The sequence below is a fragment of the Haliaeetus albicilla genome, chromosome 14 (assembly GCF_947461875.1).
Source record: "Haliaeetus albicilla chromosome 14, bHalAlb1.1, whole genome shotgun sequence".
NCBI lineage: Eukaryota > Metazoa > Chordata > Aves > Accipitriformes > Accipitridae > Haliaeetus > Haliaeetus albicilla.
The window spans coordinates 12,028,093-12,051,273 of NC_091496.1; the positions used below are offsets into that span (position 1 = coordinate 12,028,093).

Consider the following 23,181-nt stretch of genomic DNA (forward strand, 5'->3'; position numbering starts at 1 on the left):
TTAGAGCCGAATCCCATAGTCTAGACAGTAGTATCTGCTGGACATACTTGCTTATTTGCTTCTTTTGACACTTCTGTCTCCCATGGATTACTGTGGTTCCTCATCCAACATTGATTTACCCAAAACACCTGACAGTATTATCTTTATTTTCTAACTGCCACCTTCTCACCTTTTTTTTTATAAATATCAGACTGTAAGTTTACATTCTCAGAACTGCTTAATGCAAGCAGCCTGCCATTTCTGACAGTGTGGAGCAGCTCACGGTAGCACAGGAATCCTGAAATTCACTCAGAAATTCTTCATTGTCTCCTTTGGCTCACATAAATAGTTCACAAAGGTTAAGATCCCAAGGCAAAAGATGAAATATTTTTGATGTTTACCATCAAAAATATACTTGGAATGTCAGAAATTACTCCTTTGAAACATCACCTTTCAAATGTTTCCTTTTAAAACAATGCAGTGAAGGATCGGGTGACACAGGATTATAAACACCGTCTCTGGGTGTTTGCACACTACCTGGTATAATGTGGCCATAGAGGCATCACCTTTCACTCAGCAGTACTGGAGCTCCAGGGGCTTTTTTCATGGTTTCTGATCTTGCAAGTCATTATTACATAGTTCAGAATACAGCTGTTCCATATCCCAGCAGCATCCATTTGCAACGATCTATCACCAATATATTTTTTTGTTGAACTCGATAAATACTGAGCTAACTTACAGAATATTCAGCAAACAAAATAACAGATCTTAAGAATAAAAAATTCAGGTACCACGTTTTCATGCAGTGAATTCTGAGAGCTCTGACCTCCTAGCTGAGGAGGGCTGAAATGCCAGTGTTCCCAATCCCAGTAAGCTCCCTAACTAATTTGCTACAGAATCGTGATTTTGCATCTGTCATCCAAATAATATAACAAATTCCCGTTTAGAAGTATTCTGAGACTTGGTGAGTTTGAGTATCTTTTGGCAATAGATACCCTCAAGCAGACAACAGAACTGAATCTTAGCTCTCCACTATTCTGGAGGAATACTTCAGTCATACTGCTACCAAGGTGGCTAGAGGCACTAAAAATAAGATGCCTGCCAAAATCAAGGAGGGAACATGCCCTATATCTTAATTTTCTGTTGATGCATTAGATACAAGCACTGTGACTCTTGTGCATCTCATCCGTAGGTGCTTGCCTTTATGAAGAGTTCCAGCTGGGGGTTCTGGCTTTGAACGTTAGGTCTTGCAACTGTGAAGCTATGTCTATTTCATGCATCACCTCTAAGCCTTCCATCTCTATACCACCATTGCAAAACTATTTACCTACCAAAAGTACAAACATTTTATAAACTGATTATTCACTTAAACAGTATCTTCACTCTAGCAAGCCTGCCAAGAGTAAAGCACACTCACAGTAGGTCATAAACTATCCCTAGCAGTTGATCTAGTAAAGAAACCCCAAACCCACAAATAAAAAAGTGCTTATTTGCAGTGTAGCTATCTTGGAATAACATTTTGTTTTTACAAAATATTTCAGGAGGAGTCGTAGGCAAGACGTGAGACATGGAAATCCTCTGACTCAGTGCCGAGGTTTCAACCTGAAAGGTACTATAATTTAGAGATCCTCATGCTATATAAAGAATGCATGACTTTCGTTTATGTGATTCATCATAACTCACATTATCTGTGTGGTTTACTGGTAAAGCATAATTATTTTCCAAGTCTGAGTTTTGTTTTGATTTTAACATATTTCCTTGCAATTACGTGAAACTTGCATATGTATGATAAAATGATGAACCATGAAATACATAGTTCAGCATACATGAAATGAGAAGCTGACAGTGTTGACTAGAAACAAGTACAGTTAATTTGAGGGCTTTTCTACTTCTAAATCCCTTCAGTCTTTATTAATGCCTCTTCATGTATTTAAGTCTTGGACCTCAAAATTATTCTGAATATTTGATGCCATATTGAGTTTTGGAGCACATCTTTCAGCAAACAGCAAGTTCTAGGCCTGTCTTTTGAATTATGATTATTCCTTTCTCCCTTTACATGGGAAAATAAACCATTCCAAATCTCTTTATGAAGTCTCTTAGTTCCAGCAAGTGCAACTGTTTTGTCAGCCTGGCATGGAGTGGGTGGACAGGTGAACCAATGCTCTGCCCTCCCAGCTACCACTTTCTCCAGATTGATGGACACCAGTCAAATATGGCCAAAGTCATAGTAAGAGTAGACACATACATAAAAGCAGCTTAATCCTCTTCAACCACATGCATGTCTGAGCTAGGTGGTGGCAATGTATGCCATCAAATCAAGGGCACATGTCAGAGAATTATGCTCCTTTCACCTGTGTTTCTGAGCCTGCATTTTGAAGTGCATTCTCATCTGTACCATGTGGAGATCATATAATAGATCTGATTGTAAATTTTTGATTGACTTTTTTGAATGAAAGAACAATGCTTTAAGAGTTGCATGTGAAAGGTTCAGTAAATAATAATTCCACTGAAATGGTCTCTGCTGGGTCTCAGAAGAATCTCCTGGATCAAAACAGACCACAACAGTCACTCAGGTGTAGATCCCTCAGCCCAACTGCAGCTGATTGAGCTCTAGCTGCCAATCTACAGCTCCAGTGGGTCTTTCCCCATGACTCAGTATTAGGTCATTTATATGAAGCTGAATAGCTTCAACAGGTAATTACAAAAGATGACCCTGCCATTAGAGTATGCACCTGAGCTCTGAGAGATCCATATTAAAGCTTAGGCTCTGAATCACGAAGTAACTTGAGCTGCGTGTCCTACCTTACAGGCATGTGCTGTGACCACCCACCCATTGTCTGTCCCAAGGGTGGGTGACTCCTCTTTCTGGGTGGAAAATGTGAGAATGTCAACTGTCTGCTTTCTGGGCTGAGGGGAAACAAATGTTTAAACCTTGACAGTCTTGTGAAACGGGTTTCTTGTTTTCCAGCCATTTCTTTTAATGTGGATGTATTTATAGGTTTATGTGTTTTAGCAACTTTTTAAAGGATGTTTTGGTGATAGCCGTGGGATGTAGCATAGGTACATGTCAGTTGTTTCCCCAGTGGAAAAAAAGATAAAAAGAAACAGCAGCTTAGACTCTTTCAAAATATAATTAAAGCCACTTAAAGCAAAACTACTATGTTGGGGGAAAAATTAAATCTACCTAAAGGACAAAAGAGCAGGGAGTCAGGCAACAGCAAGAAATCTTCCAAGTTCATAGGGAACCATAATCTTGAAATGAAGTCTTTAAACATCATAGGTTGCATGCCTTGGACTTCTCAGCATGTATAAACTCAACATTTTTGGCATATTGCGATTTTTAAATAGATTATCAAGAACTAAGGGGCCTGTATGATTGCTTTTCAGGTGTTCTGTTTAATATTGTTATGCTTGTGTTAGCCCTTATGGCCATTAGAGAAATGCATTTATGTTCTCTCAGTCTTTTTCTTAGCATGTACGAGTAGTAGTAGTATGGAGCAGGTAAGAATTTAGATATATATTGATCAATTAAACAGACAAAAATGCCTTTCTGTGGTACACCTAGTTCCAGTGTACACAAAAATAATAATAATAATGTGTTGCAGCTCTGATTCTCACTGTTCTACAGCTACAGATAGGTCAGCCCACACATAAGCTCTTTGCTAGCGCATGGTTTTTGAATGCAAAATATTTCCACATTATTCTCCTAAAAGTTACAATTGGTTTTGGTACAACCTCATAAATGTGCTAAAAACTTTGAAGAACAAGAACCAAGCAAAGTCTCCTTCCTTTAGCAGAATAGATTCCAATTTCACATATCGGTTGATGAAAGAAGCTGAAAAGAATGAGAGATAAAGTAGAGTCTGAGGAAAACCAGTCTTAGGACTGTGCAAAACAGAGTGAGATTTTAGATGTGTAGACCTCTAAGTATTTGCATTTCTCATATCATTTGGTATCCGTTGCTCCTTTGTCAAAAAAAAAAAAGTATTTCATATATGATGTAAGCTTTTAAATCTGGAAGTGTATTGTTTTCAGGACAAATACTATGATTTGGGCCAAGCAATGAGCATGTAAAAGTTCCTATCGGTAACTGCCAATTGTTCATCTATCAAGACTATAAAGGGGCACAGCAAGTCTAAGCGATGACATACGTTCAGCACTTGCCCAGGTGTTGCTGGAGTGCTATAAATCTGTCCTGCTCTCTGTTGCTGGCCTGTCTACGCACTTGCATTTCAGATTTAGAGCCAAGTCCCTTCCTCGCTTTGCGGGAGGAGCGGGAGCCAAGTGTGCCCTCTCTCGCCTCCCTGCGATACTGCGCGCAGCTGGAACAGCCAGAGCCTTCGCTGGGGCAGGCTGCTGTGCTTTGAGTCATACAACCACAGCCCCCCAGCTTGTCAGCTGGTGAGGTGTGAAGAAATATATTAAATGCTTCATTCTCCCTTGGACAGTTCTAGACATGTGTTCTTGTAGTAGCAGAGAATGAGCTCATTTCAGGGAACGATATCCCTGACCTCAGTTATCCCATCAGCAGAGCTTACCAGCCCACAGGTATCCTACTTTCTCAGAACAGACCATGTCGGATTGAAATCACTGGTATTTGGAACTGGATGCGCTTCTTCATATTTCATTTCATTTCTCTGAAAATTTTGTGCCTTAAATTACTTATTATTGGCCAATATCAAGTTCAGATGTATTTCACTTTACTGGTATTGCAAACAGTTACTTGCTTTCTATATCAAATCACCATTCACAGTAGCCTGACCTGTTTTCTTTTTCTTTCTAGCATACAGAAATGCTGCAGAAATAGTTCAGTATGGAGTAAAAAACAACACCACCTTTCTCGAATGCACACCCAAATCTCCTCAGGCTTCTATTAAGTGGCTGCTACAGAAAGACAATGACAGGAGGAAAGAGGTGAGTAATATGAGCAGTAGCTCTGGAAGGGACCTCAGTCAGCATCTCATCAGTCCCTGGGCCAAGGCGAGGGAGCATCTGTGTTTTCATCAGACAGTCTGGATACAATGAAGCTGGAAAATTTGTGTGGATGCAGGACAGTAGCCAGCACTTTACTCGTATAAATAAGGGCAGACTCCTCGGTATAGCTGGGACTTGACTCCTCAGCCCCAGTGATTTCTGTCAGAACAGAATGGCTATCAGAAAATTCCTGTCAGCCCCTAAAATCAGGGAACTAGTTAATGAATTTTTTCTTCACACCTTACTAATTGCAAACTGAAGATTTGCAGCACTCAGGACTTCTTATTGATCTGAGGAAATAGGCATAAAAGCAATAACCTATATAAAGTCCAGGAAGAAGCCAGCATGCAGTAGCCCTTCTGTGCTATTGAAGAGACAAAAGGCAAAAGTGGGAGAAATGTGAAAGGTTTCTTTAGCAAGAAACTAGTCCAGGCTAAGAACAGGTATTGACAAAAGCATTTCCCCACCATGGTGCAATCACATTTTCCATTACTGCACTCTCTAAGGCTCTCAAGTTTCAGCACTGTAATATACAGTATGATTGTTTATGGGGAATGTGCCTTCCTTAAGTAACATAAAAGGGGAAAAAATCCGTTTCAAATCTAAGGCAGTTACTATATGAATAAGAAGGAACATCTTTCCAAAGGAAATATTAAGTAATATGGTGTCTGTTGATAGATTATGAATACTGAAAAACATTATTCTCATATCAGGCCATTTTCCAAGGACTTACAAGCCTTTCACTGAGTCTTTCATGCTGTTTTTCTCAGGTACTGTTCAAAAAACTCAAGCTGTGTCCTGGCAATCTAGGTGCAATTCTTTAACACTTTGCTTCCGCAGAGCATCTCCCTTTTTTGTTCTTATGGTCAATAACTGTATTAGAATCAATGCAGTTTTAAATAACAACAGACAAACTAAAGAAATCAAAGGGTTAATTACATTTCAAGCTCTCAGATTTCTGAAAATCTTACCTCCACAATGTCTACAAATGTTTACAATAACAGAATAGCATAGTAAATAAATGAATGCCCAAGGAAATCAGGTATAATTCAAAGTGCAGTGGCAAAATAGAAAAGTCATTCATAAAAACACCAGCACTGGTATTCTTTCACAATGGGTTAAATTAGCAATTTCTACACTTCATAGCTGATATGCAAAGGCACGTGTGCACAATCATTTAAGATCAGATGATAACTCGACAAGCTGCAGTAACTTCCTTCCTTCAGATGATGTGACCATCTCCTGGGATTGTCCAGAGTCTGAAGCCAGAAAGGAAATAGGAGAGTTGAGAAATTGCTCTTGGTTTCCAGTGACCCAAGTCCCAGCTGAGACCACTGTGATGAGAACTTTAACACCAGGCTATAGACTCCGCAGTGCAGCTAGAGTTCTTCAGAAGTTAGCCCCGGGAACCTGCTCAAAGTCAAAACATTTAACCAGAAGCCACCTTGTGTTCAATGACAGATCAACCCCAGTTTTGCGCCTTTCTTCCATCTAGATTCGGCAGCAGTCTCTGATGCTGGAAGAGACATTCTCAGGGGTGTAGCCCTGGCAAATAAAAGTTCATTTCCTCAGTTCTGCTATTTGAACATTATGAAAACTCTTCTTTCAGGTAGTCTCCAGATTTGCATCTTTGTCTTCATCCTGATCCAATCTATTGTAACATAACAAATAAAAATATTGAAGTCCTTTTCTTTAGCGACACTTACCTACCTTGAGGTAAGTTCTCTCCAAACAGTAGCAATAGCAGTGGTCTCTGGGAGATACGATAAAGCAAAACACAGTACCTTTATGAAACCCTTTAAGAAAGAAAGAGGTGTTCGAAGTGAGTTTTACCAAGAGGTCCAAGACTGCGTTGTTCCACAACGTTCCCTAAAACATTCCTTCTGTCGTTTTGCCCTTTAGGTCAAGCTGAATGAGAGGATCATAGCTACTGAGCAAGGACTCCTCATTCGCTCTGTCCAAGACAGCGACCGGGGGCTTTACCACTGCATCGCAACAGAGAACAGCTTCAAGCAGACCTTAGCAAAGATCAATTTCAAAGTGTTGGATTCAGAGATGGTGGCCTTCATGACTGACAAGTGGTCCCCTTGGACCTGGGCCAGCTCGGTGCGAGCACTGCAGTTCCACCCAAAAGACTTTGTGGGAGCTTTCAGCCACTCAGAAATGCAGATGATTAACCAGTACTGCAAAGACAGTAGACAGCAAGGTCAGCAGAGGGAAGAATCTCAGAAGATGAGAGGGGACTACAGCAAACTAAAGGCCCTTATCAATAGCAGGAAAAGTAGAAACAGAAGGAATCAATTACCTGGATCTTAATTTTATTTTGTAGTAATAGATATCTTTGTCCTCACTGTAGGGGACTTATATTTGTCTATTGAGAACAAATTTGAGCAAATCTGATAAAAAATTAAATAAAAATCCAACAAGCCTCAGAAAAGATCCATCTCCCAATAAAATGCAGTGTAACTTAACTAAAGAAAATAATTGAGAGCATTTTCTTTCCTAGATGCTTGCTGACACTAGGTTGGGCTCTGTCCTAGAAGCAAAACGGGGTATTCATCTTAAACCAGGTTCACCTTTAACATGCAAGTATTTAATTACAGCTGAATAGAAATTTTTACAAAGTCAATGCATTATCTTGCAACTCTGGAACTGTACCAACCAGACTGGTGGTGAAAGAATCTGGGTTAAGATGCATGCTCAAAGTAGGATGGTACTAAGATTTCCTTGCACTGCATTTGAGAACATGAGTTTATTCTTGTTTACTGTTCAATATTGAGTTTACAGCTTTCACTCATTGTTGAAATCATGTGAATGCATGCTGATAGGAAGCAAGTATAGTAGAGATGTTTCATTCATTCAGAGGTCAAATGAAGGAATGAGTAGAAGAAAAAAAATTATATACTTTATCAGAGGAAACACTGATTATTGTGCATAGTATGAGTTGTAATAAATTAATGAGTTCAGGAAAGTAACTTAAAATATCTCTGCTCATATTGATTTTTATTAAAATAAGGTGTCCTATAACACTACATAGCTTTATAAGTGGTACAAAGCTAACATGAAAATGTTCAATATACATACAATTTTGAAAAACACCTAAGTGACTTGGGTATTTTAGCTATTTTTCAAAGATTTACACTCCAATTTTTTTCAAAGGACAGAATGTGAGTATACTGTATAGTGTTTACTCAGAAATGAAAAACGTAAGTTATCTTTAATCTGTTTCATGATTCAGTTGGAGCTGGTCTACAATGTGGAAACAAGTCATGAGTGTCTTTGAAAATTTTAAAATATTATTTTTTCAACTGTTTTTTCAAAGCTGCAAATATTTTGACTAGAAGTTTTAAATTAAGCCATTTCCATTTTCCAGTCTTTGTACCCTTTTTCATTTCAATGTTATTTTCATAATTTCCTCTTATTTTCCATTTTCTGCTGAAAAGATCAGGGAAAAAAAAAAAGGAAAAAAAAAAAAGAATGAGGGAAAAATATAAAACTGAAAAATGGGTTTGGGTCAAAACCCAAAAAGTATAACAACTTGAGAAGCATGTTTAAACAGAAATATTTTTGTGTAAGAAGCAGCTGTCAAGTCTAATGAAGTATGTTTAGTTGAAAACTGAGTAAATGTGCATCAAGCCATCCTGGGAAAAACTATCACTCTTTTTTTTTTTTTTTTTTTTTTTGAGCAACACTAATGCCAAAAAACAGGCACAAATCTTCCTCATTTTACTGGGTAAGAGTGTTCCGAAAGGCACCGAGTCTGTTCAAAGGAGATAGTTAACAGGTATTAAAAATGTATTAGTACCTTAGAAAAATTGTGGTTTATTCCACGATATTTTATGATAGTATACAAAAATATAAAGTACTGTTCAGCTCAAAACTGAGCTATGTTAAGCTCAAAAAAAAAAAAAGATGGTAAATTTCTGGAAAGAAAATTGAGTGAAAATAATTACTGAACCCAAAGAAGATAAGAAAAAATATTTTTTAAATGTTGCTAGTTCCAGCGAGTAGCAGATGCATACTGTATTTTAAAACATAGTTTTAAACATTTTGATGGGTCTTTGTTGAAACTCTCTGGGCATTATTTTGATTCTGCTTCTGTTGGAATATGCTGGGAGTAACTCTCCAGGGTGTAGAACACCTCTGGGTTTGTGCCAGTGTGAATTAAGACCTAGTGCAGTGGAGGTGACTCTGGTATTTACCTGGTATCAGTTAGATGTGTCACTTTATCACCACCTGATGCAGAATAGCTGGGAAGTAGGCCCTGATTGATCAAACCACTTAAACACTGTCTCCGAAGTCCCTTTGACGCTGGTGGGAGCTCTTTGAATTTAATTTGCGTGCTTACTGCTTGCTTCAAAGGGGATGGCAATGCCAGCCTGCTCATATATTGCCATCTAGTTAAGTGCTTTCCTTAATCAAGGCCTGAATGCATATTTCTGCAATATGTAGCCACTGGTATCTAAGGTTCTTCTGGTGGAAACCATTGGGAAACTTTCTCTGTGACTTCAGTGAGCTTGGATCTGGCCCCAAGAGCTGGCAAAGCAGACTCTGGAGAAAAAAAAGGAAAATGAGATGGGTAAGGCAAAACAAGTATTCTACTTTTTTTTTTCCCCAGCTGACTTTCAGTGCAGCAAACTACTTTTTTTTTTTTTTTCTGAGGATGACTGACTTCTGAAGTGTGTAAGTGACAAACCAAAAATCGAGTGCCACAAAATAGAACTACCTCCTGGAATGACATTAGTGCATATACTCTGTATGCTGCCATGCTCTTCCTATTTTCCCAGCAGATTCACTGCAGAGTTTGTGTGATATTAATGTCTATTGTGAGGATCATAATTGCTTCCAGATGGAATAGTGATTAATAGGTATTTAAGGGTACAATTTACCCTTTAAGTGGTTAGGTATAGTGATATTTTAATAGGCCCCCATTAGGCCTCAGAAATTATAGTTACACTGTTTTCTAATAGAATATTGGCAATAAGGGATTCCGGTAAAACAATCAGCATAGTTCAGAGTTTCATATGATTATAAAATAATATTTTTAAAGCTGCTTCATATACCATTATTATGGTATGACTGTTTAAGGGATTATACTTAAACTAACATTTTTCCTGCTGCATGAAGACTTCAGCATATATATAATAAGCTTCTGTCAGTGCATAACTGGTCCAAGCTTCCATGCTTTAGCAGCCTTCCCCTGTGTATAGAGTAGTCAGGAGCCAGATACTCAGCTGGTATAAACTAATGTAACTTCCTTGCTGTCCATTTAGCTACTGTGGTTTATATCAGCTGAGGGTTTGGACCTAAATGTACAGAATAGACAAACTGCAATTTTTATGTGTTTAAAGTAGCCCCTCTACTGTAGGTAACACCAAAACTTAAGACTGTAATATTGTTTGTGCTATTTAATACTTCCTATTTTAAGGATTACTAAATAATGTACATAATTTTTTTCCTTAAAAAATACAAAAGCAAAATGACTTCTAGGCATAACTTCACCAAATGTAAAGATATGTTCTCTGCTAAGAACTTCACCATGTACTGATATTTTTTTGGCTATTTTTATTTTGTGTAGTTTGTAAAGTTTGCTGAAATCTTGACCTAACAATGTGTTCTTTGCAATTGTTGTTACTGTAGATATGTGTGTTTTATTAAGAAAATCTTGTTTTTAAAAGTGTAGGTATGTGTACAAGTTCCTAGCATGATGAAACTGTCATTACAGTGAATATGCATTATATAGTGTGCAAGAAAGAACAAAATGTAGTTTAACATAGTGCTATTTAATTGAATATCTAAAATACTATTTGCCTGACAAAATAAAGTGTGTTGCAACAACTTAAAAATTTGTTGTTTTCCCCTTTATAGATGTGTGTTAAAAATAAGAAACTTGATTTTTTTATCTGAAAAGCAATCCCGTAGACTTTCTTAAACAAGTCCAGAAAACCACTCACAGTGTCAGGTATGGCAGCTGATCAATTCTGAGCACTGCTCTACGCTGAACACTCAGTCACAGAGGTTTCCAGGAGTACACGAAGAGTCAGAGATGAATTCTTTCAGAAATTATCCCATATAAAGACCTTGCATTTAAGCAGGTTAACATTTATTCATAGTATTCATTGTAAAAAAAAAAAAAAAAAAAGAAAAGAAAAATTGGTTTTCTACTAGAAGTATAAAATCAATCAGAATATCTGACTAAAAAAGGGGAGTGAAGTGTAAATGCTTTCTGCTTTTATTTCACTAGGGAAAAAAACACAAAAACCTCCAAGCAAACTAAAAACCAGGCGTGTTCTGTGAAATTCTGCCGATGAAACAAATTGTGGTGTTCGGCTTTTTCTTTCAGCTGGGACTCAGCATTCTCCAAGCAGCTCTGCAGAGGAGGCAGGCTGGGGGGGCTGCGCGGCAGGGAGCCGCAGCTCTCTCCTATTTCCTGGCTTGTACTTGGAGTGAAATAACTGCATGACACCTACAATATTCTCCTTTTCCCTGCATCTATCATCCAAGCAGTGTTATTACTGCTCTTCTTATCATCTGTTTTTCCAGATGGGTTTTAACAAGAAAGCATAGGGCCTCCTCAGTTCTTTGGGATAATAATTAAAAATTAAATGTCACAAATACTGACCTTCACAACAAGGTTCTGGATCGTTAAACCTGGATTTTGATTTCCCAGATAGATAGGTTCCTGCAAGGCTTTATGAGGTGTGAGTGGGTAAGATTACCTCACTCCAGGATTTCCGTACTGGCTGGTTCTTAGATGTGCTGATACTGGATAGTTACCTGCTCAGCACTCAGGCCAGTTTGGGTCGGAAGCTGAGGTTTCGAGCACTCCCACATGCTGTAGGAAATGTTTGGATTAGGCTCCAAAAAAGCTGGGCATTTACAGAGTTTACACGCTGAGAAACCTTTCCCAGATCTGATCCTGTCTTTATATCCTGCTCAGTTGTCTTTTTCTGATCTTTTCCCCCTTCTCTTTTTTTCCCCCTCCTGCAGGGTTGCAGCATGGTTCAACATTTATTGCTTTGATTCCTTAGCTCCAAGCAGTGGCAAAACAAGACAGGGGACTTCTCCAGACATCAGGTGTGAGATCTTCAAAGATCTGAGCTTTCTCCTTTGTCTGTCAAATGTCTGTTGGAATTTTTTATTATTTTTTTTTTCCCATCCGGGAGCTACTGGTTTTGCTAAGGTCTCTCTTCTGGTGACAAAACCTTTCTAAGGTCCCCCTTCAAGTGAAAGCGGGGTGCAAAACCCACATACTTATACAGTCTGTTGTGATGCATGTGCCCATGCAGGATCCCTATGGGACAGAGCAGTGTCAAGTGCAGCCTCCTCTATGCAGCCACAGAAGCCCAGAGGGAACCAGTGAAAAATGCTGCCTGCACAGGAGGCACCACTAACAACGGGCTGGCTCCCAATGCTACAGGATGATTGTTGCCTCTGGAATTAATTGTTGCCTCCAGAATTAAGTCAGCAGATGTAATTCTTTCTGTGGGGCAGGCCATAAAAGCAGGTTGAGACATTGCGGCTTTTGCCTAAATCAATCGCCTAGGTCTCAGGAGACCAATACTTCTTTATCCTTTGCACTGCAGCTGGCTTGCGAAGCCCTTCTCGTGCACCCCGACACGGTCTGGGGAGAAGTGACTTCATGTGATATGAGCCCAAGTAAAACTACACACAGATACTCACCAGCAGGTTCCAGATAGATACATGCGTACATACAACTACCTGCATACAGAGGAGCTTTCCCTATACAGTATTTGCTTTTCCATTTAGCTATCTTTAACATTAATTTATGTCCTTTTCTGTGTCAACATAGGCAGAATCAGACCTCATGGTCCCAAGACATCAATAGCTTGTGGGTAGAGCAGCTACCATCTCTGAGAGCATTTTAAAAGACAAGTAATTGGTTGACAAAAGCCCTTTCTTCTAATCACTCCCCTTTCTAACTTAGCTTCTTCTGCACTATCTCAACAAGAATTTCCTTTTAGCATCAGGAGACAAGCACAGTGTAAGAAAGAAAAATGTGCTGTCATTTAACTTGTCTAATCTAAACTAAAGACTGAGATTTAAAGATGCTTTGGCATTCTGAACACTCCAAGACGCAAATTCAACACAGCTGGCTCAGCAGTCAACAAATAATTACTTTACAGTGATAGACTGTCCTGTATCCCAGGACTCATTATTGGATTCTATATACAGCTTTACAAAGCAAACAGCATTTGTGTATTCTTAGCAATGTATCAGCTTCATTACTCCTGATTCGAATGCCAGCCTTATAAACGAACCCAAATGTTTGCTGAGCTTCACATTCAAGACAGTTTAGGCCAAGGGTTTTCAAAATATTCAACATTTTAAAAAGCCCTAGAACTTTTTTCAAAGGATTTTAGAGAAAGCAGATTAAAAAATGGCCAGTATTGTTGTCAGTGGGAAATGAGAGTAAATAAGAAAGACTGTTTTCTAGCTGAGCAACTTGTATAGCAACATGTAGCATGGGGAAAGAGTAAGCAAAAATGTATCTACTTAACCTTAGGCTCACAACTTGGTTGGATAGTTGTTGTTCCTTGGCTCTTTGCAGTAGTTCTTTTTTCAGTATCTTCTCTCTCTGTCTCCATTTCAAAGGTCCCTAAGAGACATAGGATTTATACTTGCTTTCAAGTTGACATCTTAGGAAGTTATGTCCAGGGCATCCTTTCAGGCCTTTTGTCTAATAAGACCTCAGTAAAAATAGTATTACTTATAGTATCATCTATGATATCTACCTAAATCCTTTCAGCAATTGATACAATATTTGAAAAAAAACTTGCAAGATTTTTAAGACTTTGCTCAAAATGACAGGCAGAGAGGAACAGGACCCCAGAAAAAAACAGCAATGCAACATGCCATGGTCCTTATATGAATACTGTGAATATTGACTTGCTACTACATGTTGTTATACGATGGAAAAATATGTTCTTTCAGCCTTGAAGGTCCAATTCTCCCATAGTCAAAGCTCGCCAAGATTAATATCCTTTCACTGGTCACAACAAGGACTCAGTGGAGTCCTTTCAAGAGCTTTTATGCACCCCCTCAATTTTCATTAAAAATTCAACCATTTCCTCTTTCAAAAGCTCTTCTTCCTTTAGGGTTCCACTCTTCCTATTCTGTATGGACTCTTCTTTATTCCCTTTCCTTTCCTCAGCTAAGCTCAGGCCAGTAGTCCCGGAGGGGCTACTTTAATTTAGCTTTACAAAACCCATTCACTCCAATACTCTGAAATATATTATCTATTATAATCTTCAAAAGGTGCCACACATTATTGGCTTCATTAAGCTTGTCTGCTTTGTAGTGTCAGTTAACAAACAAAATATAAAGAAGTACTTCCAAGATATTTGTAGCCTTTGAGCTTCAGAACAAACATCAGAACCAGACTACTTAGTTGAATATATATATTCACACTCAAAAGCCGTTTAGGTAGTATTTTGTTCTGTTTTTTCAGCACTATATTTATATTGCAGACTATTCTTTATTTCATGCTTGACAATACAAGTACCCTAGCTCAAGGATTTTGTTTTGAGGAACTTGAGGTAAAGTAAAGGATGGAGAGAAAGAATATCAATAGATGATATTACACAGATCTATTTGTCAGATTGCCAGTCACAAATACATTCAGTTAAATTACCTGTAGGAGAAATTATCTTGTAACTAAGAAAGGTCAATAATCAAAAGAATTAGGCCAAGCTATTCAAATCAATGAGCACAAAAAAAATGTTCCTAAGACATTTTGGGGGGGGGAAAGATCAAAGGCCTTTGCCATGGAAGAGAAAGATCACCTTTATCATCACAGCAACAAATCCAGATGCCTCCTTCACATATATGGAACAAAAGGAGCTCAGAAATTTTCTTCCCTTTCAAAGATTTCTGAGTATTAGAAAGATTTATGATATTTACCTATATAAGAATTTGTCCTATGTATGGATCTGTCCTGTGCTGTGTCCTCCACCTAGAGATGTCTGGAGCTGTCTACCAGGAAATGGTTAAAGCACATAACAATATGCCTGGTAGATTATCCAGGGCTCCAGAAGTAGGGAATAATGTTTGCTTCCATTTGGTAACCACCTGGCCCTTTGGAGCATGCTAGTTGTCTCCCGGCACGGGGGCTGTTGTGGTGCGGTATACACTGGCCAAGGAGCCCTAAATGGAGTTAGAGACGGTTCATTTTCTAGTGTTGCTGGAGACCAGTTAGAGATTAACAAAGAAAAAATTGCCTTGCCAGTTTATTCGTTCCTGTCAAGAAGGCAAGCTGTTATTTTGAAAGGAGCTAATGACACGACGGCGAAAACCATATAAGCTGAACAGAAACTTCCCCTGCATCCTCCAGCCAACTGTAAACTCAGCCAGCAGAAATCTTGGAAATGGTACAAGTCTTCCTGCATTGAGAGCACTCAGGTTTGGGTGCCAAGAATAAATCTCACTCTGAGGGAAACCTCTGAAGTAACTGCTGTTGACTGAGCTGTTACTGGCTGTGAAGGCAGAGCTGAGTGTGGCAGACAGTGTCATGCCATACCAGATGCCACGTCCCCCTGGCCCCATTCACACCAGATTTTGCCTTACTTGTCAGTGGGGGAAAAGAAGGAGATGATGCAGTCCCTCTTCCTTTGCCTCACACTGGCAACTCTGGGCCTCTCCTTTGGTTCACTCCAGCTACTCTGTGCTGTCCCAGAAAGCTGAAACAGTCATAAACACCATTTAACTGGTTGATTAAGTCAGTTCACAGCTGCTTTTCATCACCAGAATTTTGCAAAGCAACAACTGGATCTAGGCCATTATTTTAACTCTCTTTACCAGGACATGCACAAAGACAGCTTTGGGACTTAGCGGCACCCTGAAGAAGGACACAGCACTGGGAAGGTTGGTGCAATAACCAGGAAAGCTCTGATTTGCAAATAATGCTTGGTAGTGACCTCTTTCAGCTGCAAGGTGGGAGAACAGTTTCTGTAATGCTTTCTGCATGCTGCACACCTGTCTTTCACTAAACAAGACAGTCCTTAAGATACATCATACCTTGAACTTGAAATTCAGCTACTGGAAAAGAGCAGGAAATATATAATTCATGAAAGAACCAGAATTTAAGTCAAGACAGTTCTTGCTAAAATACCCCGAGTCTTGTGCAATGTCATAAACTCCTTGGCTAACACATGCATCATCTAGCAATTCCCATCCCCAGATCGTAGGAAAGATCCAGCAAGTATTTACTTGAAGACATATTAAATTGCAGTCCAGTCCAATGTACTCCTTTCCTCAGTTCCTTAAGGCAGGCTTCTAGTGAAAACTCCTACTGATGTTAGTTACTCAGCTTGGATGAGTGAGGGCTGAATGAGGCCTGTGGGATTTGGCTTTCTGAGAATCATGCTCAGCCTTCTTTTTCCTGTGTCCAGGGTCTTCTACATTTGAAATCTTTCTCACCACCTGACCGTGGGTGCTCTATATCCTCTCTTCATAAATTCATTCCAAGTCACTGAGAAGAACACTTATTTTCTGTTATTTATTTTAGGTTACTATGGCCATAGTAACCATATACAATGTCAGGATATCACAAACACACAGCAATGAGAAATTATTCAGAAGGTATATTTTAAAAAAAAAAATAACCAGAGAAAAATGGGCTCAGTAGTATTAAGAAAAAAATCAAAACCAAAATCAGAATTAAATAAACCCCTACAGGGTCTGGCGCTATGCAGTAAAAGAGAAATTAAAATGTACCCAACTGTTGATTTTATTTGACAAATGTCAGTCATAACTGTGACAATTTTATTCCTCTCCATCATCTCCATGCCACGAACCACTCAGAAACCCAAATAACTGGATTATTTCCTCCACACCGAGTAATAAGTAAGATAGCTAAAGAGTTTCTTCACTGGAGGTTCTCTCTTGTAGGAAGAACCATATTTTTTCAGGAGTGAATGCAGCCTTGAACCAAACTGGGAGACATGCATGACTTTGCAACCCTGGCTGTTCCTGTAACCATGCTGTTTAGTCCACCAACTATACCAACACCGATAATTGCCAGTTTGATGAATTGTGACACTCAGGGCATGTTTGCTGACTTGAAGTTGCCTTTGAAGTTGGCTAGATGGTGCTAGAATACGCTTCTGCGTTACATTAATGAGCATATGGCTCATATTCTCCTTACTGTTGATCAGAGAGTACTTAAAACTTGGGTTTACAGTGTGCCTCCACACTTAAAACCTGTAAAATGAGTCAGTTCTACAGTCCAGCCCTGGACCAGAAACTATTAACAGTGTCCCATTAACTAAATACTGAGTTGATTTTAAGGATAGAAATTTTTTAAAATGTAAATTCTAAAAATCCCTTCCATTGCCATAGGGTACAGCTGCTTCGCTGGTGCTTTGTGTCTCTGAAGATTATTTTGTCTTCCTTAATATAGGAATTTGTACCAGTTGTGCATTTTAATTTTCCTTGCTGCCATAAATCCTGACCCTTGGTCTCCCTAGCTGTCTTTGCAGGGTGGTTCTATGTTTTTCTTTGTTTGTTTGTTTGTAACTCACTTGGGTCCACCGACTCGAAGAAACATGTGACGTAATTAATATGGAAAAACTGCAGAGACGGTTGAACACAGCCTGAATTTATATTTTCATTTGGCTGGTCAAAAAATTGGTTGCAATTCAAAATGAATGTGTCATCCCAGATCTCACACTCTGTTCTGTGGACAGCTACACACGCACAGCAACAGCTGAAATGAAAATGTAAGTCTCAGGGGATATTTAACCTCCAATATTTTCAACTTCTTTTATCACCACTGACCCCAAATTGAGTACTGGCCTTTTCACAAAGATAAAAAAAGGGTTTGAACTGCTGAAAAATGAGCTATAGCAAATAAACGCAATGTGTACCAATACGGTCCTCATATTCTGCTTGTAAGCAAACAGTTGCTAGTATTCTGTAACTAGTCTTGGGAAGATGAGTTGGACCTTTGCTGATATGTACTAGCTGACTGCTCTAAAGTCTGCAGGAGCAGCATGCTTACCACCACACAGCGGCTTTCAGCAACACAAGAAAGCTGATCACAGCTCAGCCATTGCTGTGAATGTGGTTGCATGCTTGCAAAATAGTAGGCAGCTCCCTTTTCCCTCCAATTTGAAAACTGAAGAAACAAAGCGGTGGTTTTTTGCAGTCCATGTGCTGGAGAAAACACAAAAAAGAAGAGAACTGTTACAGAGAAAACACTTTTCTGTTAAGGTAAATATTGATGCAGCTGTTTATTGCCCTATCTACTGAGATAAACAATACCTCTATAAGGTCAAAGGGCTTTCACATAAACATTAACACACTTTCTGGAGGAGTAAGTTTCGAATTATTGCAGAAGGACCTGTCACATGAAAGCAGAACTCATTGATTTATTCATGTAGGATTTGCTGCTGTCAGTCCTCCCTTTTGAGCAAGAGAGATGTTGAGCAAGTCTCAGGACACAATGTTGGGCTGCTCCATGTAGTAGGAGCTAGATGGAGGCTCTGGGCTGGATTTTCAGTGCAATCTGTGCAAAAGGGAGGCTTCAGTGTTCAAAGTGAGTGCTCAGAGTGCTGGTTTCTCTGCCAGGTGACAGTCCTGAGCACTGTGTTATTGAGGTTTGTGAGATTACTTTTTTCCTTTTTTCACTTTTCCATGCAAAGCCAGCCAACCTCAGCAAGAAAGACTTAGATACCCCTGCCTAAGATGCAACGAGGGAGATGATAGCCTCAAGTTGGTTCAGAGAAGTGGATTAAAATCTCTTCTGGTTGGGGAAGGATTGGCATTTGAGTTAGCCCTGTGACCTGTGACTGAAAAGAGAGGAGGAGAGGAGTCTTTCTCTGGATGTGTTTAACTGGGGTTGCACATAGTCTGAGAACAATCACAGGCTCATGCTTTGTAATTGGAATAATATCTGCTGTGGAAATCCTCAAAACTCCCAAGAGCTTAGGTAACTGGTGTGCTCAGATGTGGGCAGATGAAGCTTAGCTGATTGTGGCCAGGAAGTGTCACTTAGGTCAGGTGGGATTTTTGATTTAGGCATCCAGAGCCAGATGCAACATACTGAAAAGACAGTTCTCCGGAAGCTAGATCCCATGGCACACATAGCAACTTGAAAGATTAATTCAAAACCCAAAGCTTTCTTTCTAGTGCTGGGCAGCCCTAAACACACCAAATATCATGAGGGGAGGCATTCATGTGAGCTACTACTTTCAATTCCTCAGTCAAATGGCTAGAAATAAGCCTTTGTCGTTTGTGGTATATCTCATCACAAGTCTTAAGCTTAGAGGAATCATGACTCACAAGTGCCTCTTTTTGTCCATTAACTATAAAGAAGGTGTAATGTGGGGTGTAATACCTATGGTAAGGACACATAACACTGGGTGAGACAAGCATCAGCATAGCTGCTTCTTGGGATGACTGAAGAGTTGGGACCTGGAAGGAAGTAAAAGTAGTAACACCAAGACCATGGATCAGCTGAAAGACTTCATACATGCCAGTTCACTCAGGGGCATGCACTGGGACATGAGCACAATGAGTGCCCTGGGTGCAGTCCCCTCTTCCCTCATCTTTGGGTGAAAGGTAACATAACTCTAACTGAAGAGTATCAACCTCCTCCATATTACACTGTAACAGCACATAAAGGCCCCAGGCCAGAGCAGCAGTCCTTTGCTCTTGTCCCTGTTCAAATACATAAATGACGGCCTCCATCTAGGTCCGCAAAGCAGAGAAGAGGCAGAAGGAGTCTGCAGGACAGTTGAAAGGCTACAGTGAGGACTGAGTTGCTTGACTCTGGTGGATATACCTGGGTGATCATTAACCTCTCTATGCTGCTGGGGGGCAGCTTCCAGGAACTGCCTCCTCCACCTTTTCCAGCTACCAGACCACTACAAGCTGAAGAGATGTACAACCTTATGTCCTTTCTGACAGAGTAACTCAGACTGCCCAGCACACCTCTATGACCATCCAACTTGATTTTAAATTATCTAATTTAACGGTAGGAAATGGCCTTTGGCCTTATGCCTCTGCTTTTAAAAAGATTGCTTCAGCTCCAATCATTATATTTATGTATGAACCACCCACTTTGATATGGAAATTGTTGCAGCCCAAGAGAATTTCATTACATAATTAGGGAGGAGGGTATATAATGTAATTTGCTGTAACTGGATCTACAGAACCAATCAATAAGTGACCATATGTGCATGAGCCAGAAGCATTTCAATACCCTTAGCATCCCTGTGAAAAAGACAATGCAAGAGGGCACTCCCTTATCTGTGACACAATCTTGTGGTCTCAGGCATATTTTCATTGCTTAAAAGAATCGCACGAGCCATGCTGTCATATCAAACTGCACAAAGCAGGCAGATTTATCGTCTGCCTGGAAAAGCATGGCAACCAAAGAGCTTTGCAGTTCCAAATCAAGGGCTTGACAAGCACTGTAAGAATAAAACCTGCTTTATATCAGAGCTTTCATAATTGGGCCATGTTTTGCATTTATATTCCAAGTTTGCTACTCTTAAAGGTCAGTTTTGTTCTGAGTCTGAAAGAAATTAATGGTATTAAGTGCTAAAGCAGCTGTAAATACAGCTTTCTAGCTTTTTTTTATTTGATTTTTTTCCTCCCGTTCTGTTGGCTAAAACCCTAAACAGCTGGTGTTTGCTAGATTGCATTCTTAGGGTGAAGAGTTTGTCCTACACACACAGAATGTGTTCATTCCTCAGGAATCAAGTGACCACACCAGAGCTAAACAATGTGTAAAGCGTACAATTTATTTTGGACTATGATTTCTCCAGATGCTGAAAGCTGGTACATTTATTAACTTTTGCCTATAAACCACTGATTTTCAGTAGAAAAATGCATACAAGAATGAGTAAAAACTTTTACTAAGAGGTGTTCTTTGGAACTTCGCTAAATACTTGCTGCTTTCATACCTTCTGGTTTGCCACACTCAATCTCTGAACACAGAAGCAGACAACAGAAACAAGACAAAGCAGACAAGTTTTTATTTGCAAGACACCTTTCATTAAGGCAAAGTGTCTTGAACTGACACTGCACTCATGGAAAAATTTCCATCAAATTTGTGGGAGCTGGGCTGGGCTACCTATTCGAAGGCAGACCAGGTCACCATCTGCAGTATGTCACGCATGGTTTGCAATCCAAACCTGTGCTATTCAAATGGCATCCATTATACCCTAGCTTTGGGTTATCAGTTGCTCTTTTGGTTAGGTGGGTATCGGTAGGCCTCATGATCGATCACCCTGGGGTCGCATTTTCAGGGCTCTTTACAACCAGAGCAACCTGAGCCTTGGGCCCAAGGTCCAGGGGTAACTGTTATTTAAGACCCACTGAAATTAATAGCAGTCACAGGTGTAAGCAGTTCCTCAATGATCAGATCTCTTTGAACATTTGGGTTTTAAATGCCCTGTACGTGAAGGTTTAAGGTCTGGAAGACAGGACTGCTGCCTGAGGGAAGTGCAGGTCTGAGGCCCAACTGTGACCACCAAGAGCTGGGACTGTGGCCTGGAAAATGAGTAAAGCATTTTTATCCTTTGATACCACAGTTATTAAAATGCCTCAATCCTGCCAAGAAATCCGTGACTCTTCTCAAATCTTCTTCCTAATCCTGTAAAGCTCAGAAGTCAATGGCACCTGAAAATGCCTGTGCCCTTCCCCAGAGGAGGGCCAGGCCCTGTCAGACTGCTGGCTGCCCGGCCTCAGGCTCTGCAGCTCTCTGACTGACATGTTGCCCCGTGCTCTGACCGAATTAATCACTAGAGTAAAACGCTAATACTCCATGTGGAAAAGCCCTGGACACACATCTTTTGCACTGAATATCATGGTTTAAGCCCAGCTGGCAACAAAGCACCATGAGGCTGCTCGCTCACTCCTCCATCTTGCTGGGATGAGGAGAAAAATATAACGAAAAGCTCATGGATCGAGACTAGGACAGAGAGGGATCACTCACCAACTATGGTCATGGGCAAAAAACAGACTCAACTTGGGGAAAAAACAAAAACAATTTAAGTTACTACTAATCAAATCAAAACAGGATAATGGGAAGTAAAACTGAATCTTAAAACACCTTTCCCCCACCCCTGCCTTCTTCCTGGGCTTAACTTTATTCCTGATTTTCTCTCCCTCCTCCCCCTCAGCAGCGCAGGGGGACAGGGAATGTGGGTTGGGGTGGGTTCCTCACCCCTTGTCTCTGCTGCTCCTTCCTCATCAGGGGGAGGACTCCTCACTCCTCCCCTGCTCCACTGTGGGGTTGATACCGAAAAGCCAGTTGAAGACTCATTTTGGAGTTTTAGAAAGCAGGCAGCTTTCTTTTATTGCAGGGCTGGATGCATGCGGGATAGTTTCACGTAGCGTGCATACCACAGCTTTAGCACTAACAGGTTATATAGAATAACTAATTGCATATTAATCAGATTAGTATACATACACATAAAAATAATTGCAACTGGTTATCATAGTACTGCCTACATCCGATCATGCGCAATAAAGGATCCATTTGAGTCAAAGGGCTGCTTTTGCAACCACCGACCCATTTCAAGTTCTTGCTGGCTGTCCTTGAAGTCTTTATTCTTGTCCTTGTTCTTTGATCTTGAAGCTTAACGCAGCTTCAATCACATGTGGTCAGTTTCAGCATTGTTCTCATCTGGCGTACAGGAACATCTAGTCCTAAGAGCAAAGAACTGCAAAACTTCTGAGTAACTACTTCTACTAGTTAATTGCTTGGCTATACTTTTGTCTATTGTTTCGATCATAGTGTTAGTATAAGATTTCTAATAATTATTTACCAAATCTCGCTTTTACAGTCACCTAGCAGCAAACCAGTTTCCACAGCTGGTACAAAATATTAAAGCCATCAAAATATTTAGACATACCATACAGAATGTATGGAAATATGCTATCAGGGTCCCTCCCATGGGAGACAGTTCTCCACGAACTTCTCCAACATGAGTCTTTCCTACGGGCTGCAGTACTTCACAAACTGCTTCAGTGTGGGTCCTTTCCGTGGGCTGCAGTCCTTCAGGCACAGGCTGCTCGAGCACAGGCTTTCCCATGGAGTCATGGCCATCTTTGGGGGCATCCACCCCCCTGCTCCAGTGTGGGCTCCTCCCCAGGCTGCAGGTGGGCATCTGCTCCCCTGCTCCCCTCCATGGGCTGGGGGGGACAGCCTGCTGCCTCACCATGGGCTGCAAGGGCATCCCCTCCTCCCCCGCT

General features: G+C 40.2%; 1 protein-coding gene across 2 annotated transcripts in view; it reads left to right on the forward strand.

Annotated features, from left to right (window-relative positions):
- The window catches only part of SEMA3C (semaphorin 3C), a 123,794-nt gene extending 112,995 nt beyond the window's left edge, over positions 1–10,799 (forward strand). For both annotated transcript variants that reach the window (XM_069801717.1, XM_069801718.1), the window contains exons 16-18: positions 1,521–1,588; positions 4,763–4,893; positions 6,856–10,799. In XM_069801717.1, the coding sequence (XP_069657818.1) occupies positions 1,521–1,588; positions 4,763–4,893; positions 6,856–7,269 (613 nt within the window). In that variant the 3' untranslated portion in view covers positions 7,270–10,799. The remainder of the gene's footprint in view (positions 1–1,520; positions 1,589–4,762; positions 4,894–6,855) is intronic.
- The last annotated feature ends 12,382 nt before the right edge of the window (positions 10,800–23,181 follow it).